This window comes from Phyllostomus discolor, chromosome 6, assembly GCF_004126475.2.
Source record: "Phyllostomus discolor isolate MPI-MPIP mPhyDis1 chromosome 6, mPhyDis1.pri.v3, whole genome shotgun sequence".
Classification (NCBI taxonomy): Eukaryota; Metazoa; Chordata; class Mammalia; order Chiroptera; family Phyllostomidae; genus Phyllostomus; species Phyllostomus discolor.
Window position 1 is genome coordinate 26,417,633 of NC_040908.2, and position 18,827 is coordinate 26,436,459.

The 18,827-nt window shown below is 38.9% G+C and overlaps 1 protein-coding gene and 1 long non-coding RNA gene across 6 annotated transcripts in view; one reads left to right on the top strand and one right to left on the bottom strand.

Moving 5' to 3' along the window:
• The window catches only part of THADA (THADA armadillo repeat containing), a 287,667-nt gene extending 269,809 nt beyond the window's left edge, over positions 1-17,858 (bottom strand). For 3 of the 5 annotated variants that reach the window (XM_036027907.1, XM_036027906.1, XM_036027908.1), the window contains exons 1-11: positions 17,223-17,858; positions 14,167-14,257; positions 13,782-13,876; positions 12,960-13,090; positions 11,765-11,913; positions 11,610-11,642; positions 11,302-11,354; positions 7,831-8,014; positions 4,957-5,051; positions 3,726-3,946; positions 1,648-2,354 (exon numbers count right to left, since the gene is read on the bottom strand). In XM_036027907.1, coding sequence (XP_035883800.1) covers positions 1,648-2,354; positions 3,726-3,946; positions 4,957-5,051; positions 7,831-8,014; positions 11,302-11,354; positions 11,610-11,642; positions 11,765-11,913; positions 12,960-13,090; positions 13,782-13,876; positions 14,167-14,242 — 1,744 coding nt within the window. In that variant the 5' untranslated portion in view covers positions 14,243-14,257; positions 17,223-17,858. Of the gene's footprint in view, positions 1-1,647; positions 2,355-3,725; positions 3,947-4,956; positions 5,052-7,830; positions 8,019-11,301; positions 11,355-11,605; positions 11,643-11,764; positions 11,914-12,959; positions 13,091-13,781; positions 13,877-14,166; positions 14,258-17,222 lie in introns of those variants that run through there. The other 2 variants (XM_028514640.2, XM_036027909.1) reach the window with 2 other exon arrangements.
• Positions 14,989-18,317, top strand: LOC118501071. Its single transcript, XR_004903646.1, has 2 exons — positions 14,989-16,454; positions 17,853-18,317. It is a non-coding gene; the product is annotated as an uncharacterized LOC118501071 (long non-coding RNA).
• The last annotated feature ends 510 nt before the right edge of the window (positions 18,318-18,827 follow it).

Here is an 18,827-nt window from a genome sequence, read left to right on the forward strand (position 1 = left end):
AAGCCTGAGAACCGAAGAGTCGCCAGTTCAGTTCCCAGTCAGGGCACAAGCCTGGGTTGCAGGCCAGGTCCCCAGTAGCAGGTATGCAAAAGGCAACCACACATTGATGTTTCTCTCCCTCTCTCCTTCCCTTCCCTTCTGAAAATAAATAAAATCTTAAAAACAAACAAACAAACAAACAAATCCTGCCTGACTTCAGAATAGATTCATGAATACTGACCTTTAAACGGCTTCTCAAAAAGGCAAGAATAATTATTAAAAATCATAAACAATGACTTACTTTTGCATATAGGAATCAGACTTTTCAGCTCTTAAGCTACTCTTTGAAGTACTGAAAATTTAAAAATTATTTCAGTTGCAAATATTCTTAAAATGTGATGTAGGGTACCATATTCCTGCTTTGTTAAACAGAATACAGTAACATTAAGGTCTGTATGATGAGTCAGGATCATAATTTTATATATTAATCACTATACTATGCTTTAATGCAGTGACTCCTTCGGGGCTCCTGAGGTTCCATGGAATGTTTACGCCTACTCTAAATTACTACAGACAACTGTTTCTTGGGGTCACGTCTCTAAACATTTTGTCTCTTTCCCAGAGGCAAAAACTTGCCACTGCCAATTTACCTGTTTAACTTCGCTAAAATAGCTTTTAATTACTGTTTTGATCACTTCAATAAGCAAATTATGTAAAACACACACACTTTTACTCCAGTCTGACAACCAAATAACAAATGAGAACTTGGTAAAATAAATTAACACCCAAGTCAGTAGTCACCCCTTATCCATAGTTCATTTTCTCCAGCTCCAGTTACTCACAGTCAACTGTGACCCAAAAATATTACATGAAGAATTCCAGAAATAAACAAATCACAACTTTTACACTGCGCACTGTTCTGAGCAGTGTGATGATGTCTCACATCATCCCACTCTGTCCATCCTGAGACCTGAATCATCCTTTTGTCCAGCGTATCCAAACTGTACATGCTGCTGGCCCGCTGGTCACTTAGTGGCCAACTCAGTTACAACTGTCAGAGCATCCCAGTGCTGGCGTTCACATAATCCTTATTTTACTTAATAATGGCCCCAAAGCAAAGTGTCCTAATGCTGGCAATTTGGGTACACCAAAGGGAAGCTGTAAAGTGTTTAGGCAAAAAAGTGAAACTTCCCAACTTGATAGGAAAAAAATTATTGTATGCTGGTGTTGCCAAAATCTATAGTAAAAATGACTCTTCTATCTGTGAAATTGCCTAATTTATAAATTAAACTTTATCAAAAGTATGTATGCAAGGAAAAAACATAGTATATATAGGGTTTGGTACTATCCATAGCTACCTTCGGGCATCCATGGGAGTCTTAAATGTATCCCCTGGACACAAGGAGGGACTACTATAATAAAATAGACCTCATAATCATAACTGGAATCAATCCTTAGCCTATAGAAATGACTTCACCAAAAAAACTCTATTCAGCTATTCACAGTAACATTGGTTTCAATCTGAAATCCCTATTGTTAATATCCTACTTTACTATTCGCAGAAGTGATGACATTTAAATTTGAATATAGTCAACATCTGCCTGGATAACACACTTAAAAATCCTAACTAGAAATTACTAAAACAAACAAAAAAAATCACCCTCTTACCAGTTTTAGCATCAGCAGAAGTCTGAAGAATCTTTACCATGTAGCTTAAGCTTTCAGGATTGCAATTCAATAATTTTGGCAAGTAATAATCAATCACATAAGATTTTTGATCCAGATTTCCTTCACACAGTATGTAAAGGAGAGGAGAAACCCAAGTCTCATGCCACTTATCAATCCAAGTACTGTCGACAGCCTGAGATTTCAAATGACTCTTATGATTTTTAAACATGGTTTCTAAGAGGTCACTTGCATAAGGTACCAGTGACTGGTCCCCCATCACCTCTAAGATTTGCGATGGAATAGTTTTAGCTAATGCCAAAATACGTTCAACTCCTATGCAATCTACTAAACAACCAAGGCATATGTACTTTCCCTTAATATGCCATTCCAATCGCAGAAGACTCTGAGTCAGTTCAAAAATGAAATGATCAGCAGCCAAATCTGACTTGTCCAGCTCCGCCTCTTTGAGAGTGAGCTGGTGCATCTGGAGAATATTTCTGAATATGATTTTGGTTTGGTGTCTCAAAGCATCCAACGGATGTTCCCAGTGGGTATAGACATACTCCAAAAGTCTCTTAATTATGCTTGAATTCCCATTCAGACTGTCCTTTAGGCTTGGGGAACTTGATTCAAGAACAGATATGGCCGAGTTAGTCCAAGATGCCAAAATTCTAGAGAGAAACATTTCCAGAGCTGATTCCTTGATCCTGAAGAAAAATGAGCCATGTTATTATAAAGTGACTAGCAAAAGAAATTTCATTTTATAACCATTTAAAATTTAAAAATACAAAACACAAATAATGATGAGAATATTCAATCACTACTAAATTTACAACAACAAAAAATTAGAAATAAGGCCAAAACAGATTTCAGACTTTTATATAAAATCTATTCATCTTGTGAAAGTCCAAAAAAAGACACAGGAAACCCTTGAAGGTGATGGAAATGTTCATTATTTTGATTGTGATGCTTGTTTCACAGGTATTTTACAATATACTGAGCAGCTAGGGTTGGAAAAAGTTAGTTGGAATAGGGTTTCTTTTGAGGGTAATGAAAATATTCTAAAGTCGATTATAGTGATAGTTGAACCTCCTGTGAATATACCCCCACAAAAAAACCCCTGTAAATTATACCTCAATCTGTTATAAAATAACACAATGAAGAATAAATTTTAAAATATGCACAATTTAAAAATATGTACAATTTTAAAATACATATAAACTGGAAAACATGTAAAGCTTATCTTTGAACATTGTAGTTTTCTCCCTTTATCTACACACTCATTACTATCACACTGGATCCATGGTTGGTATGTCAAGCACATGAACACTTTCAGGCATTATGGCAAAAACACCAAAAAGCACAAACTACAACCCAGTGAAGTCAAGAGACCCGGCTATAGTTCTGGCTCAGGTGCTTATTAGCAATATGCTCTTAGGTTAAAGCACTTACTCTCCTAAAGCATTCACTTGCAACAAATTAGACAAATTCAACAAATTAGATTTCCTATCTTATTTATCAGACATGTGAAGATCACATTGAATTACCTATAATGAAGTTGTTCATAAACTACAAAGCACTATATATATAGAATTTTTATAGTTAAAAAAATGCTAACATTAGAGACTGAATATTAAAATTAATTTTAGAAATGTTCACTACAGCCCTGACTAGTGTGTTCAGTGGGTTGGGAGTCATCCTGCAAGCCAAAAGTTCACTGGTTCGATTCCCAGTAGGGCACATGCCTGGGTTGCTGGCTAGGTACCCAGTTGGGGGCATGCAGGAGGCAACTGATTAATGCTTCTCTCCCTCCCTCTCTCTAAACATAAATAAATAAAGTTTTTTTAAAAAAAGAAAGAAAGAAATATTCACTACAGGTTAACCTGAACAAATAATATCTATAACCTTCTCCCATCATCCCATTTTTTCTTGTTCTACTTTTACATCTACTTCATTTACTTTTAAGTTAGGATTATCCTGGCCACTTTTCACTGAATTACTAAGTTCACTGGCTCACTTGCCACCTTTTAAATGTCTGACAAGCAAAAAAAATATGAGACAGTAGTATCGAAACTCACTGCGAACTCAAGGTGAACAAAACACGCACAGTGTCCAAGAGCAGGGCCTCCCCGCTCGGGCCCATCCTCCCGTTCTGCCAGTCCAGCATGGTGAGTGTCCCCTGGCACAGGAACAGGAGAGCTGACTCGGACACATCAGCGCAGCAAAGCCTCCTGCAGGAGTTCAAAAACCACTCGGGGATGCTCTCGCAGTCCACTGAACGGAGAAGCAAGCTACTAATCTGAAAAAATGTAACAGAGCTAATACATATAAAGCCTCTAAAACTTTTCAGAGATATTTCAAAGTATAAATCCAAAACTATCTTTTCACCAAAACATCCCAAGAAAAATAAATGAACCTAAAGGTAAAAAAGCTACAAGTGTTAAAATTATCATAGGAAAAAGAAAATCTAAGTCCATGAACCATTTTGTGGGCAGAGCACAACACATCGCCACCTGCAGGTGGATGAGCTTAATTAATGCTTTTAAGAAATGATTTAGAAAATTTTTAATTTTATCCAATAATTACTTTGTGTGACCTCAGAGAACAGTACATACCTATTTTGCATAAAGTCAGGCAAGGAGCTAAAGTAAGTTTCTAGATAACACAGTAAAGAAGAAATTGCTAGCCCTGGCTGGGTTGGCTCAGTGGATTGAGTGCTGGTCTGTGAAACCAGGGGTTACCAGTTCAATTCCTGGTTAGGGAACATGCCTGGGTTGGGAGTCAGGTCCCCAGTAGGGGGTGCACAAGAGGCAACCACACATCAATGTTTCTCTCCACCTTTTTTTTCCTCCCTCCCTCTCTCTAAAACTAACTAAATAATTTTAAAATTTAAAAAAAGTTAACTGCTAGTAGTAAATATAGGGATTATAACCCAAATTATCATATGGCATTATACTTTCCATATGACCAATTCACTGAAAAATTGATTCTAGCATGCTTTCTCTCTGTAAAATACAATATTAGGGTTATTCTTAATAAAAAACATATTTATCAAAATAGCACTAGAAAAAACTAGAAGAATATACACCAAAAAATGTTAATAATGATTATTTTTGTGAGATAGGTTTATAGATAACTGTTGTGTTCTATTTTATATAAATTTTTGGAATTGCTTTATATGTAAGAGAAAACGTCATCAGAAAAGATTCTGACTACACAAATAAATTTTAATTCACTTCTTTAAAAATATTTTTAAAACATGTGTCAAACTATCAATAAAGTACAATTCTAAACAGGAGATGCACTCACCAAATCAGGAATCTTTTCAGGTGGATGAAACATGGCCTTAATGAAAAGAATAACAGCTAATCCAGACGTACTCTGAATCGTCCGTAAGAGGTCATCTGTTCGGCAAAGAAGTAGACAGCATGTGTTAAAAATGACGATAGTCTGGTACAGTGGAAAGAGCAGATGCTGCAGGGGAAGACAGTCCTGGGTGCAGTTTCTAGCTTGACTACTTGCTTGGGCAAGTTACTTTACCTCCCAAGCACTCAGCTTTCTCTTCTGTAAAATAGGAAAATATAACTCCTATCTGACACAGTTCTTGTAAAGTTGAAATGAATAATGAACATAAAGGCTTTTATGCTCAACACATAAATACTGCATAAATTTGATTCCTTCCCCTCCCTTACTAACATCCACTCTTCCTTCCTCTCCACCTGCAGCCTCCCAACACTTCGAGCAGCAACATAGCCTGTGCCCTCCCCTCCACTGATGCCTCTGCATCCCAATCCCCTACGTTACATTAGTTTTTCTTAGTGATTTCAGGGCTTGCGTAAAGAGCCTGCATCAGTACTAATTACAAACTCTGCTATAGTTGGCACTGTACCCAAACGATCTTGACTTACTATCTTCTTTTTGTTTTCTTTTAGCCTCTGGTTTGTCAGAAAGTATACTAAATAACACGGTGAATTATTTGGCCTGTTGAAAAGATTTAAAATACCTATTGTAAGTTACCTACTAATTATCCATTCTGTCCTTTATCCATATTAATAGAACTATTACTTTGATTAAGGCATCCGTGTGTCCAGCCAAAGGCAAGATAATTATTTCTGTAATTTTCCTTGCAATTAAAGTCAACCATAAGAGGGTTCAGGCCAAGAGATATAAGCACAAAGCTCCTGGGCACTTTTGATTTTCCTGATTAAAAGTAACGATGCAACTGGTCCTCCTTCCTGACTTAGAGACACACTGCCTGGAGCTACAGCAGTCATATGGCAACCATGAGGGAACAACCAGGTGGGTGAAAGCCAACATGGTTAAGATGGCAGAGCCGAAAGACGAAAACGTGTAGGTCCCAGTCTGCCTACTGTAGTTCTGGAACACCTGCTTCCTAACTTCTTGTTATGTGGGAAAGAAGGGAGGCACATTTGCTTAAGTCCCTGAGGTTCAGTTTCATGTTCCTTATAGCTAAATACTTACTGATATACAAAGCTTTGAAATCCTGGAGCAAATAACACTGATTAGGTGCCATCAACTTCCCAGAAAAGAGGCTGCTTGATATTAAAATCATGTCTTCTCTGCATTTCACCAATTAGTCATTTTTTTTAGATTTAACAAATTTCTCTTTTAAAAGCAAATATCCTCAGAAAAGATGTCTGTGAATTATGTTAATAAGAGTAACTTTATTTTCCTTTTAATACCTATCTGAGATCCTATGCAAGAGAAAAGAAAGAAAGGAAGGAAGGAAGGCAGGCAGGCAAACTGGACAGTTCAGCTAGGACTTCCAGTAGTTACCAAGCTTAAAACCATATAAACAATGAGATTACTATTTGTCTCCATCAGCCCAGCAAAACCAGAGTCAGTTACTATTCTCTACAAATAAGAGCTCTTGAACAGATCCATTAGTGCTTTTTTAAAATTAAGATAATATTCATATATACATTAACATATAAAATGGGAGGTAAAGGATGACAAAGTAATATAACTTTTTATGTGATACTAATGTGTTAAGTATCACTTTCTTGTTAATCTTATTGTAACATAAAATACAGATAACATTAAACAGAGATACAGAAAACCACCCCAAACAAATCTACAGCTTAGTGAACTACGAGAAGGCAAATATCCTTGTACCCACCATCCACGGAAAGAAGTGGAACCCAGCCCCAAAGTCTCACCCATGTGCCTCACCCCAACCACAAGCCCCTTCCTCTCACCCAAGTAACCATTATCCTTTCAGACTGATGACATCAGTCTGGTCCATTATTTAAACATCTGATATGTGTCTAAGTGTCTTTTAATCTGCATGTACCATCTCCACCCCTTTCCTTTTGTTAACAACGTTTCTGTTGAAGAACTCTGGCCTTCAGACCTGTGAGGTTTCCCACAATCTGGATATTGTCCTTGTTTACTCCTGGTGCGGTTCAACATGTCCCTTTGTCCTCTGTAATTCGTGTACGTCGGTGGGTGGCCTAGACACAGGGCCAGTCCCGAGTACAGTCCCTTTGAGAAGACAACGGGTGGTGAAAGCAGGGCTCTAGGAGCACGTGTCATCTGGCTGTCTGTTCCTGCACCATCAGCAGCCCTCGGTGCCCAGTGCCCACATTGACTCACTGGGGGTTGCACAATGGTGATATTCGAAGCCTACCACTTCACTGTAATGTATTAGTTGAAATACTCTCATAAAAAGACACATCTTCTCATTAACTGTCTGTTTTCCCAGTGGTGCAGTGCATGTGGACAGAAGCAACACACCAGCTATGAAGAGCGCCACGCCCCGCCCCGCACTGACCATGGCCATCGGAAGACAGCACCTGCCGCTAAGGAGAAACACGTGGGCAGCACCAACCTTTTGCATCTCCCTTCCAAATTTGGAAATTTCTTCTCAGGAATTTTCTTTCGCTATTTAAAGTCCATGGCTTTTCAACACTAAGACTGTTAGGTTTTCTTCTTTGTATACAAGATACACACACACTTAGAAAAATCCTTCATCCTTATCCCTTGCTGAACTTGAACATTTGAAAGAAAAAGTGTTAAAACCTTGTAATCCCAGGCCTTTCTCCACTTTGAGGGGGCAGAAAGGGGAGAATTTCTACATCTCTGTTAAGTATTATATATGTCATACCATCACTAGCAAAAACTGAGCAACAATTACCATTATTTGTATGTTTTTGTACTTACCGTCATTCAAAAACCTGGTAAAAATACTCAGCAATCCACACATACTCCGCCACGTGGGAGAACTGGAGATCGCCAAGTGAGTTCCCTGGAGGCCTTGCGTCTTCTGCACTAATGTGACCGAGACACGAATGCCTACCATCAAGTCATTCATCAGCTGCGTCTGAACAAGATGATTTCCAGCAAACTTTCTACAATGGAGAAAAGATATTATTACCAAAAAAAAAAAGTCAAATAAAAATGTCAGCATTTCTATCCCTCTTCAAAAATAATACATTCCTCAATCAAAAGGCCAAAAGCAATTTTAGATTACAGCAGACATTTATGCCTTTCTCTTCCAGTCTCATAAACATTCCAATTGTGTAGACATTTACTGGACACTTTAAACACTCTTAACTTACCTCAGCATTTTCCTCTTTCTCAGCCAATAACCACCCTCACTTCTCTTTTTTAAGTAAAAATAGCAAATTAAAACAAGTGACACAATTTATAAACTTGAACACTCCCTCAAACTTGATACACGTCCTCCACATGGCTTCCAGGAGGCCAGGCTCTCCCAGACTGTCTCCTGCTCCACCACCGTTCTCCTCGGACGCCGGGCCAGGCCATCCCATCCTCCTGCGCTCCTTACAGCAGAGCCGTCCGTGACTCAGACCCCAGTCCTCCTCTTCTGCTCATCTGATTTATTCCCTTGATACTCATCTCATCTAGCTCACTAGCTTTAAAATATAATCTATGCGCTGACAATTCCCAAATTGTATCTCCAGCCCAGACCTCTCTTTCTCATTCCAGACTTGTATATGAAGCTTCCCACTCAATAGCTTCACTTGGACGTCCAACAGGCACCCCAAACTACGTGAACTTATCTTCAACTCCAACCTACTCCACCTGCTGGGATCTCTATCCCACAAAAACGTTGTAATCATCCTTGACTCCTCTCCTCCTCATCCCATCCAGTTGGGTCTATTCTCCTTCAAAATACATCCAGAGTCAGAATCCACCCCCCTGCTGCTACCCCCTACTGCTACTCCTGGCCTGAACCACTCTCATCTCTCCCTCAGATTACTACAATAGGCTCCGAACTAGTTTCCTAGCTTCTATCTGTGCTCCTCTCGGTCCATTCTCAATATAGCAAAACACAGAGTGATAACATGAAATCCTAAGTCAGGGAAAACAGTTTGGTGGTTCCTCAAAAAGTTAAACATAGAATTACCATATGATCCAGCCCTCCACTCCTAGGTATATGACCAAAAGAATTGAGAAGAAGGATTAAACAGATCCTTGTCTACCTACCAATGTTCATAGCAGCATTATTCACATTAGTCAAAGGTAGAAATAACCCAAATGTCCATCAACAGATAAATGGATAAACAAACTGTGTTATATACAATGGAATGTATATATTTACAATGGAATGTAATTCAGCCATAAAAAGGAATGAAATTCTGATATATGTTACATGGATTAACCTTTAAAATATTATAATTGAATACACCAGACAAAAAGGGACAAATATTATATTCCAGTTTTTTTGAGGCATCTAAAATATGCAAATTCAAAGAGACAGAAAGAATGAAAACAGGTTACCATGGGTCGTGAAAAGGGATAAAGACAGTGAATTTTCTTTTGGAAACATTGAATTTGAGGCACGTGTAAAACATCCCAGTTAAGATGTCTAAGAGACAACTGACAATATAAACCCACTATAGTACTCAGGGCAGAGAGCTAGGTTAGAGTGATAAATCTGTACATTCTAAGTACGGAGATGATAGCTGACACCGAAGAAGGAGACAATACTAAGTAGTCTGAACAAGGAGAATAGAAAGGACAGAACCCACATTCAAGAGATTAAAAAGACAAAGAGCCTAAAAGGTGACAGAGAAGGAGCTCCTTCCTGCTAAGGAAAAAGGAGACCGTGGGCTAAAGAGGGTGCAGATGTTACTTCTACTCTCCCCCAGAACCTCCCTAAACCAACACACAAGGGATTTAAAACATAAAAAGACTTAAGTATACAAGAGCAACAAATAGACAATGAGGCAATAATAAAACTGTATAAGCTACAAAGCAGATGGGTAAGGGATAACTGGCTTAGCAAAATCAAGAAAGATGACTGCTAAGCCAGAGAACAAACCCAGCAGCAACCCGATTTGCAGGCCCAAAAGGCTACGAAATGGTGGGCACCGGGTACTCTCTGACAAATAGGTAAGTAAATGCAGGGATGAAAATGGGAAGACAGGCAACAAGTCAGTTGAAAAAGTAAAAAATTAACACTCTGGATCAATACCCTCAGGTCTACCTCTAGAGAAGGTAAAACACCAGAGGCCTGGACAGGAGCACAGCACACACAGATAAGGCAGCAATACCATATTGCAAACAGGAGCAATACCATATTGCAAACAGCTTTCAGACCCAGCGATCAGACTATTACACCAATGGTTTAGAAGATTCTTCCATGGTGAATCCACTACCCACACAAAAAGACCTAAAGATACTAACATCAGGCAGGGGTTTCCCAAAGAAAGAACCCATCTAAACTAATCCACAATCAAATGTACAAACAAGCCCTGGCTGGGTAGCTCAGTTGGTCAGAACATCACCCCAATACACCAAGGTTGCAGGTTCGATCCCCTGTAGGGGTACATATAGGAATCAACAAGTGAATGCATAAATAAGTGGAACAACAAAAATCGATGTCTCTCTCCCTCTCCCTAAAAATCAATGAATAAAAATTAATTTAAAAAGCCTTGCAATCAACCATACCTACATGCACAGAGATTCAAATCAACTGTCAGTGCCCCATTCTTAAATATAAGTGCTCAGCCTAGGATCACCAGACTTCTCAGGAAAGCTTCTAGCACAAATATGGTGACCAACAGCAGCAAACACAAAAAAAAGCAACTTGGAAGAAATTGAGGCTATGTAAAAATTTTAAAAACAACTTAAAAAACTGTCATTATTATCTTCAGAGAGATAACAGAGAGTACTTCGTCCACAAAGTAAGAACAGGATGCTATGAAAAAGGAACATTCAGGTTGAGGAAAGAGCTCTTCCCTTTCTCATTTATTCTCATAATAATTTATTTGATTTTGAAAAATTAAATATCAAACCTCTGAAAAATGCATTTATATAATTAGGTCTAATGTTAATGGAGTGGCATAGAAAGAAGCACGTTGTAGAACTTTTTAAAAACTCCTAGCCCTGGCTGGCGTAGCTCAGTGGATTGAGCGCGGGCTGGGAACCAAAGTGTCCCAGGTTCGATTCCCAGCCAGGGTACATTCTTGGGTTGCAGGCCATAACCCCCAGCAACCGCACATTGATGTCTGTCTGTCTGTCTGTCTCTCTCTATCTCCCTCCCTTCCCTCTCTAAAAAATAAATAAATAAAATATTAAAAAAAAAAAAAAAAAAAAACCTCCTTCTGTACAAAGACATATGCAATTATGACAAGTACGCACAGGCATGCCAACACACAACACTTGCCTATTTTCTTCCGAGATTTCAATTAAACTCTTCTGTAGAAAATGAAGCACTGAAACGAAAAGAACATAATGACAAACCAGAACTTAAAAACTGTGAACTTTAACTTCAGCACAAGAGAATTTTTAAATCACTGTTACTTAAAATGACACCATAGTAGAGAAGTAGAAATTTAAAAGGAAGGAACATGATGTACCTTAGTTATCTGCAGTACTCTACCTACTGTCAAGAAGCTTAAAAGAACCAGTTCCAAAATAACTCATACAAGCAGTTACCTCTCAGAATAAAATAAAATAATAGGACTTACCATTTTCAAGAAGATTATTAACACTTGTTATACCTGTGAGAGAAAAAATTAATAACACTGGTAAGAAATTTCGGGGCCAAAATTAACATCACTTAAAAACAAGGATATACTGGCAGGTGTCAGCCAGAAAAAGCACTAGAAAAGAGCTGGCTTACCCAAGTTAAAGTTCTCCATACATGAAGATATATTGTCAATTACTTTCCTATAAGAGTATACATCAGTAGTATTCAATTCTTCCTGAAGACGAGAAGTAAAACTTTGTATGGCCTCAGTTAGAAAAAATTCATGTAGGCAATTTAGTGAGCTAGGAAAAAAGCAGATATTAAAATTCTTGACAACTCTGTAGTACAAGGATATGTAAGGAAGGAGGGGACTCATTACAAATGAGGGAACATTACACTAGACCTTCAAAATACTGCCAGAAAATAACTTAGACTATCCTCAACAGAATAGCCAAAATGATAAGACCAAAACACCATGTTTTTCCTCCACCTAAAATCATCCAGTAATGTTCCTCCCAGTCAAAGTAGTAGCCAAAATGCTACACTGACTAACGAGACACTGTGGATCTGGCCCCACTATTATGTCTCATCTTGATCTTTGTTCATTAACTCTAGCTTGGTCTGCCTTTGTTCCAACAACATGCCGACACCTTTGCTCATGCTATTCCTCCACCTGGAACACTTTTCCCACAAGTATACCCAATAATCATTCCCTCGCCCCTTTGGGGTCAATTTCAAATATCACCCTATCAATAACAACTGAGCAAAGACATCTAAAGTGACCATTATGTTTTAAACTGTAGCCCTCACCCCATCCTTGGGTCACCCTCTCCCCCTGCTTTATTTCTCTGCTTTATTTTTCTTCATAGCACTCATACCATCTAATCCTATATATTTTGCTTCTTTATTTTGTATATTTTCTATCTTCCTCTTAGAATGTAACCTCTATTCTAGGTTGATTCACTGTATTCCAAGTAGCTAGGAGAACACATGACACATAGTAGGTAGTCAGCAAAAATTTATCAAATGGATAAATTTTACATCAATTAATCTAAATCAAAATCAGTAGGCATTCTTTAAAAATATGACTAAGCTGTTCTAAAGTTTTTCTCGAAGAAAAAAAGTCAAAAATGGAAATATTCTGAAAAAGAAAAGCCATAGAAGAGACAACTTGCTCTAATGTATAATGAAACCACATTATCAAACTATAGTGAATAAAATGTGACGTCGGTGTATAAACAAAGAGTCCTAAGTCTAAACCCAAACCAGGGAAAGAATGTTTAATATTGGTTACTTTTAATCAAATCGAACATGTATAATGCTCAGTTCCCTTTCTTTTTCTCCTTACCTTGCCAAGACTTTCTTCAAGGGATTCTTTAGACTCAAAGAAAGGTAAATGCCTGCTAAAATATCCAAGCAACTTCTAATAGTGGGATCGCACGTGCCATTTTTGTCTGCCTCCTCCAGTAAAGGCACAATCTATAACCCAAAAAATTTAGTCACAGTAATTTTCTCTAACATCAACAAGCATAACAAAGTAACATGGATTCAAATACTTCTTAATTCTTAAGTATAATGTGAAATATTTTCCACTCTGCACTGTTCAGGATACTGACTTAAACACCTATTTCAGTATTTATTAACCTTTTCCCCCTCAACTTCCACTTTACCCTCCAAACCCACCTTCACTGAGAATTAAAGACCTGTCAATGGCTTAAGGTAGAGGAATCCCATAGCGCTACTGAAGAACCAACAATACATTTATTTAATTGCTTTCCAAAAAATATTATAACTTTGCAAGTTCAAATAGTAAATCCTGATATTGAAATACTAGTAAGGACAGTCTTTACATTATAAATTAACTTTTTAATGTGCTTGCTAAAAAGTTTTGAACATTCAGATTAATAGAAACAATCTTTTAAGTATCTCCATAAAAGGCAGGTGCAGTTATCTCATTACTGCAACTATTCACAGCTCCAACAGTGGAGGAAGCCTGAACGTGGCTTCTATTGCTACTTTGAATAAAAGGATATTATACAATAAACAGAAAGAAAAAAACCTATTCTTTCATGATACATTGATATTAAATAACTGGAGCCAAACATTATCAATTAATTTTAAAAGTTTGTAACAGCATAATCATCTTGAATCGATATCAATTCAGCCTTACCTGTTTAACACAGTGGATCTGCGACACCCCATCGGTGAGTTGCACGCAGCGTAACAGCAAAGAAGCTAGGTTTTTCCCTTCCACATCAGCCAAAGCTGCATAACACACACGCACAAATTTTCTTCAGTGATTTAACAATATATAGATATGAGTTTGCCTTTGTTATGCATTCTATGAAATTAAATATTTATAACCCCCCAAAAAACAGGCAGAACTTAGACTTAGTCTAAAGTAGAATTTTAAGAAAACAATTCTGTATCCAAAGCGAATACAAAGAACACTGAAAAAATAAATGGCAAGTTTGAACACTAGGTAATATGAAGTCCCAGAGATAAAAATAATCTATTTGCAATCTGGAAAAGAAATAAAGTCAGAAATCACTTACATCTCAAAGTTTCAAGGTCCTGGTGACAAATGGTCAATGCAGTAACTTGTATTTCTTTCTTCTTCTTTGCAACCATTTTAAATTGTAGTCACTGCACGAAAGAAGAGTTTAAGGCATGGTCTAATAACGCAGGGTTCCTGAACCTTGGCACTACTGACATTTCGGACCAGATATTTCTTTGCTGTTGGGTTGTTGTGCTGTGCACGGTAGGATGATTAACACATCCCTGGCCTCTGCCCACTAGATGCCAGTAGCATCTTCCTCCTACCAAGCTGTAACAACCAAAAAATACCTACAGACATTGCCTAATGTCCACTGGGGAGCAAAGCTGCTACAGGTTGAGAACCACCGGTCTAAGGATTTCTGCTCTGGAAAACTTTTTAATCCCAAGAAGAGTTTATTATTGTCTAAACTCTAAAGTTACTTTTACCTACTATAAGCCAGTCTTTGTATTTTAAAATACAGCAAACCTTCATTTTAATGATAACAAAAGAAACCAACATGTTTTTTCCAAAAATAAAGTGTATCTAACTAACCTCAGTAACTTCTTAGACTGACAGATCAGCAGGTGTCATAGCACATTGCATCCTGATTTCTGCGAAGTAGTTGACAAGCTTTTGCATACTGTCCTTGTGGGTTTGCTTTTAGTTTAAGAACAGAGTTTGTTTTAGTTAACAGGGTTCATAATGGACTGAACAAATGTACTTGAAACATACACACCAACAGGCCATCTGGAGGGAAGTCACTATAGGGAAATGCTACACAGGGATCTTTTCTTGGTACAGCTAGCATTTTTAGCAGTGTATATCCATAACAGTGAAAATACTAAAGAATTTATATGTTAATTTATAGAAGAGACAGTGCTGGGGGGACGTGTTGTTGTATGATGGGATCAGGATTAAAAAAAAACAGTCCAATGAACTAGAATAAACTTACCAAGATGAAATAGAAATAAATGGAAAGTGCTGCATTTAAATTAGGAAAACAATATAAAAATACATGATGGGGGCAGGGCAAGGTGAAATGCAATTTAAAACAGCTCAACATGTGGTTTGAAACAGCTCAGTGTGAGCCAACAGCACAACACGATTGCTAAAAAGCACGAGATTAAGGGAGTGCATGATCCCTTGGTTATCCCTCAGGTCAGGTGACATGTGGAACATTAGGGGCAGTGATGGTGGCTGTATCTTAAGGATCCATATAATAAATGAGAGAGTTTCCAAGGACCAACCAGACTTCTGAAGGGCCTAGAAATCACCTCTTTCAGAAAACAGCTTAGTTAACCAAAGGTGGCCTGGAGAAAAGAAGTTAGGACAAATGCCTTAAATGGCTGCTGGACTGATTAGGAGAAAAGGGGAGGGGATGTCTTTTGTCTTCTTAGAGGATTAGGAAAAAGTACAAGCTTCAGGGAGGCAGACTCCAGCTCAATGCAAAGGAAGAACTGCCTGTTCCAACTCCAGAATGGGCTGCCTTTTAAGCAGAGAACTCCTAGCACCAGAAATATCCAACAAGAAGCTGAATGAACCCTTATTCATTGGGACTCCTGAATAGCCTCCTAACTGGTCTGTTCATGTCCACCCTAGCTTCTGAAGAGTCCATTCTCTTCACAATCATTCAAACAATCTTTTAAAACCGCTAATAAAATCTAACTACTCTCTTAGGCTTCCCAAGGGGATCCAATTACTCTTAGAATAAAACCCAAACTTGAGACTTTGGCCTTCAAGGCCCTAAATAATCTGGCCCTAACTTTCCCTGCACTCCATCTCAAATTAATCTTCTTTCTCTTCACCATCTCCAGAGCTCAGCTCTTCATGATGCTCTTATTCCCACCTAAGGGGTTTTGCACATCCTGATGTTTATTCCATCAGATGCTTACAAGGCTGACTCCTTTGGGTCTCTTCTAGGAAAACACCTCCTGAAAGAGCTGTGACCGCTTTAATCTAAAACACCACCATTCCTACTCACATACACACCGTTTCCATTACTTTTTCTTCATAGCACTTACTCCTACCTGAAATTACACTGACTTATTTATATATTGTCTGTGTTCCCTAGTAGTAAATTCCATGAAGGTAGCAACTTCGATCTAGTTTGTCCACTGTTTTAATTCTCAATTCCTAAAACAGTACCTGTGCATATTAGGTACTTAGTAAATATTAGGTGAATAAACACATAAATGAATTAACAAACATTTGTCAGAGATGTTCTAGAAGGGATGTATGCCTTTAATGGCAGAAGGGTGGCCTACCTAGTATCTAAAATTTATCTTATATATAAATAACAAGCTAGTCCAGACGCTGATGAACTATGGTCCATTTGCCAAATCAAACATCAATATAGCGATGATATGTGAAAAACCACTTAACAGAAAAGAGTAACAAAAATGGACACAGCTAGAAAGGCTTAGACAAGGGAAAGAATTTGAAAAGTGGCATTAGATCTAGGGAAATAGTTAGGGATCACTTCCTGGGGAAACTACCATTGTACAAAGTTTAGAAGAGATAGAGACAGGTAACTGTGGAGACTATTCCCTGGTGTATAGTGAGCAAGATTCCAGCAGGACTTAATCTTGGAAACTGCGAGACTACACACTCATAAAAAGTGCGGTGCTTATGCGTGCTCAATGGATGTCCGAACGTTTGTCCTGATGAACTAGGTAGGCCTCCCCAGTAGGGGAAAACCCCATGCCCACCGTGGTGCACAGCTTAAGTGGCCAGAAGATGCTCAGGAAATTATACCCCTTTTGGATTCCCCTGGCTGCTTCCCTTTTCAACGGTACCTCACTCCACCTACACCTTTCTGCCAGACTCCTACAAACACTCTCTAGGCAGTTTTCGAACTATGGTATGACAGGTGGAAAAAAAAATAGGTTAAAATGCTGTCTCCAAGGAGACCTAAGCGACCGGAAATCTGTCTCACAACACCAGATTCTCGCGAGGCTAAAGCACGGGAATTGCTGTGAACCACCCGGCAGCCCCTAACACAGTGGCCGAGCCCAGTGATGGGGAGTCACGCGCAACCGCGGGTATGGCAAACGGGATGCCTCAGAGCCAAACCTCGTGCCCGTGGGCGTTTGAGAAGACTCGCTGCCGTCTAGATGAGTCCCGGAAGCTAGTATAGTTCTACGATGTCTCGGTGGTTCTCAACGTGGTCTTCTATCGACTACCGGGTCGCGGCGAAGGGAGCGAAGCTAGAGGACCTGTAGGAGGAGTCATCGCGAGATTTGAGCTAGTGCGATTCCCCCATTCAGGAGTCCGGAAAGATCGTGATGTCACCGGGGAACCGGTGTGAGACTGTGGATTTGGCCAGACTCCGACTTGAAAGCGTGCGCGGTACCTCACTACAGCGCTGGGGGTAACCCAGTGGGTTGGAAGCCTGCCCACCTCTGACGCCTTCGGACTGCTTAAATTGTGGCCTCCACGCACCTGCGTGCGTGGGAAACACGCTTTCCTCTCCGCAGACACTCCACTTTCTCCCATTCGGCTTGCCTAGCGCGGAAAGGGGGAGAAAACCGCATCCAGGTCTCCGGAGCGAAGAGCCTAACAATATCAAACGGCTTGCCACAGAGGGTAGGAGGAGGGGCAGGCTTTGAACCGAAGCCACGATAAGAATTTTGACGGAATCGAGAAGTATGAACGCTGACTTACGCCGAAGTGCATTGATTCATTCAGCAATCAGATAATGAGCGCTATTGTCGGATCGTTGCTAGACGCTGACCTTGAGAACTGCCCACTAATTAGAGTATATATTACACGGATAATGCAGATTGTCAGATGATTCTGACCTTTAAAGATAAATAAAGTAACTAGATGTCGAACGCTACCCTAGTTGCTGAGACGGGGAAAGATCAGGAAATAGACGCGGATGCTTTGTTTAAGTGCATTTAATTTGGCAAATGAACGAGAAAGATTACAGTTCTCCAAACCTTCCATCACAGTGATGACCTTAATTTATCATTACTTTTCTGAACTTTACTTCACCATCCCTTGTTTTTCTTTGTAGATTTGCCCCATGTGTTTGTATCACTATAGAATACTTCATTTTGTTTGGTATTGAGCTTTATTCATCGAATCGCTTCCTCTGGCACTTTGCTTCCCTCAGTATTGCTTTTGGCATTCATCCACATCAAAGCAAGTCTCTGTGCTTCTTTCTTTCCACTGTTATCTAGTATTCCATTGTGTAATATACCACATTCATGTACCCCTTCTACTCCTTTGGAGATTTGGATTGTTGCCAGTGTTTGCTCTAAGAATGGTGTTGCGAACTTTCTTGTGCATTTCAGCTGATGAGTGTGCAGCACTTTCTCTACAGCTTTGTTTTTGTATTATTTTTGACCAGGTCTAATACTAAGAAATACATTGTACCTTGCACCAAGTACACATAAATATTTGCATATGTATTTATAACTTTTGTTTTGGGAAAGGCAGCAAAATTAAGCTCCAGAAACTGGTTCTGTCTTTGTCAGCAAATTATTTAGTACAGGTTCACGGTGGGAGTTACAATAATTTCACCAGCCAATAGCATACAAGATGACATCTCTTAGTAAGCCAACTTAAAAAAAAACATAGCCCAAATACATGACGGATTAATCACAATATTGATCCAGGCAAGGGGAGATGAAGGGAAAAAACTCTAATTAATGACGTGTACCTTTTCATACA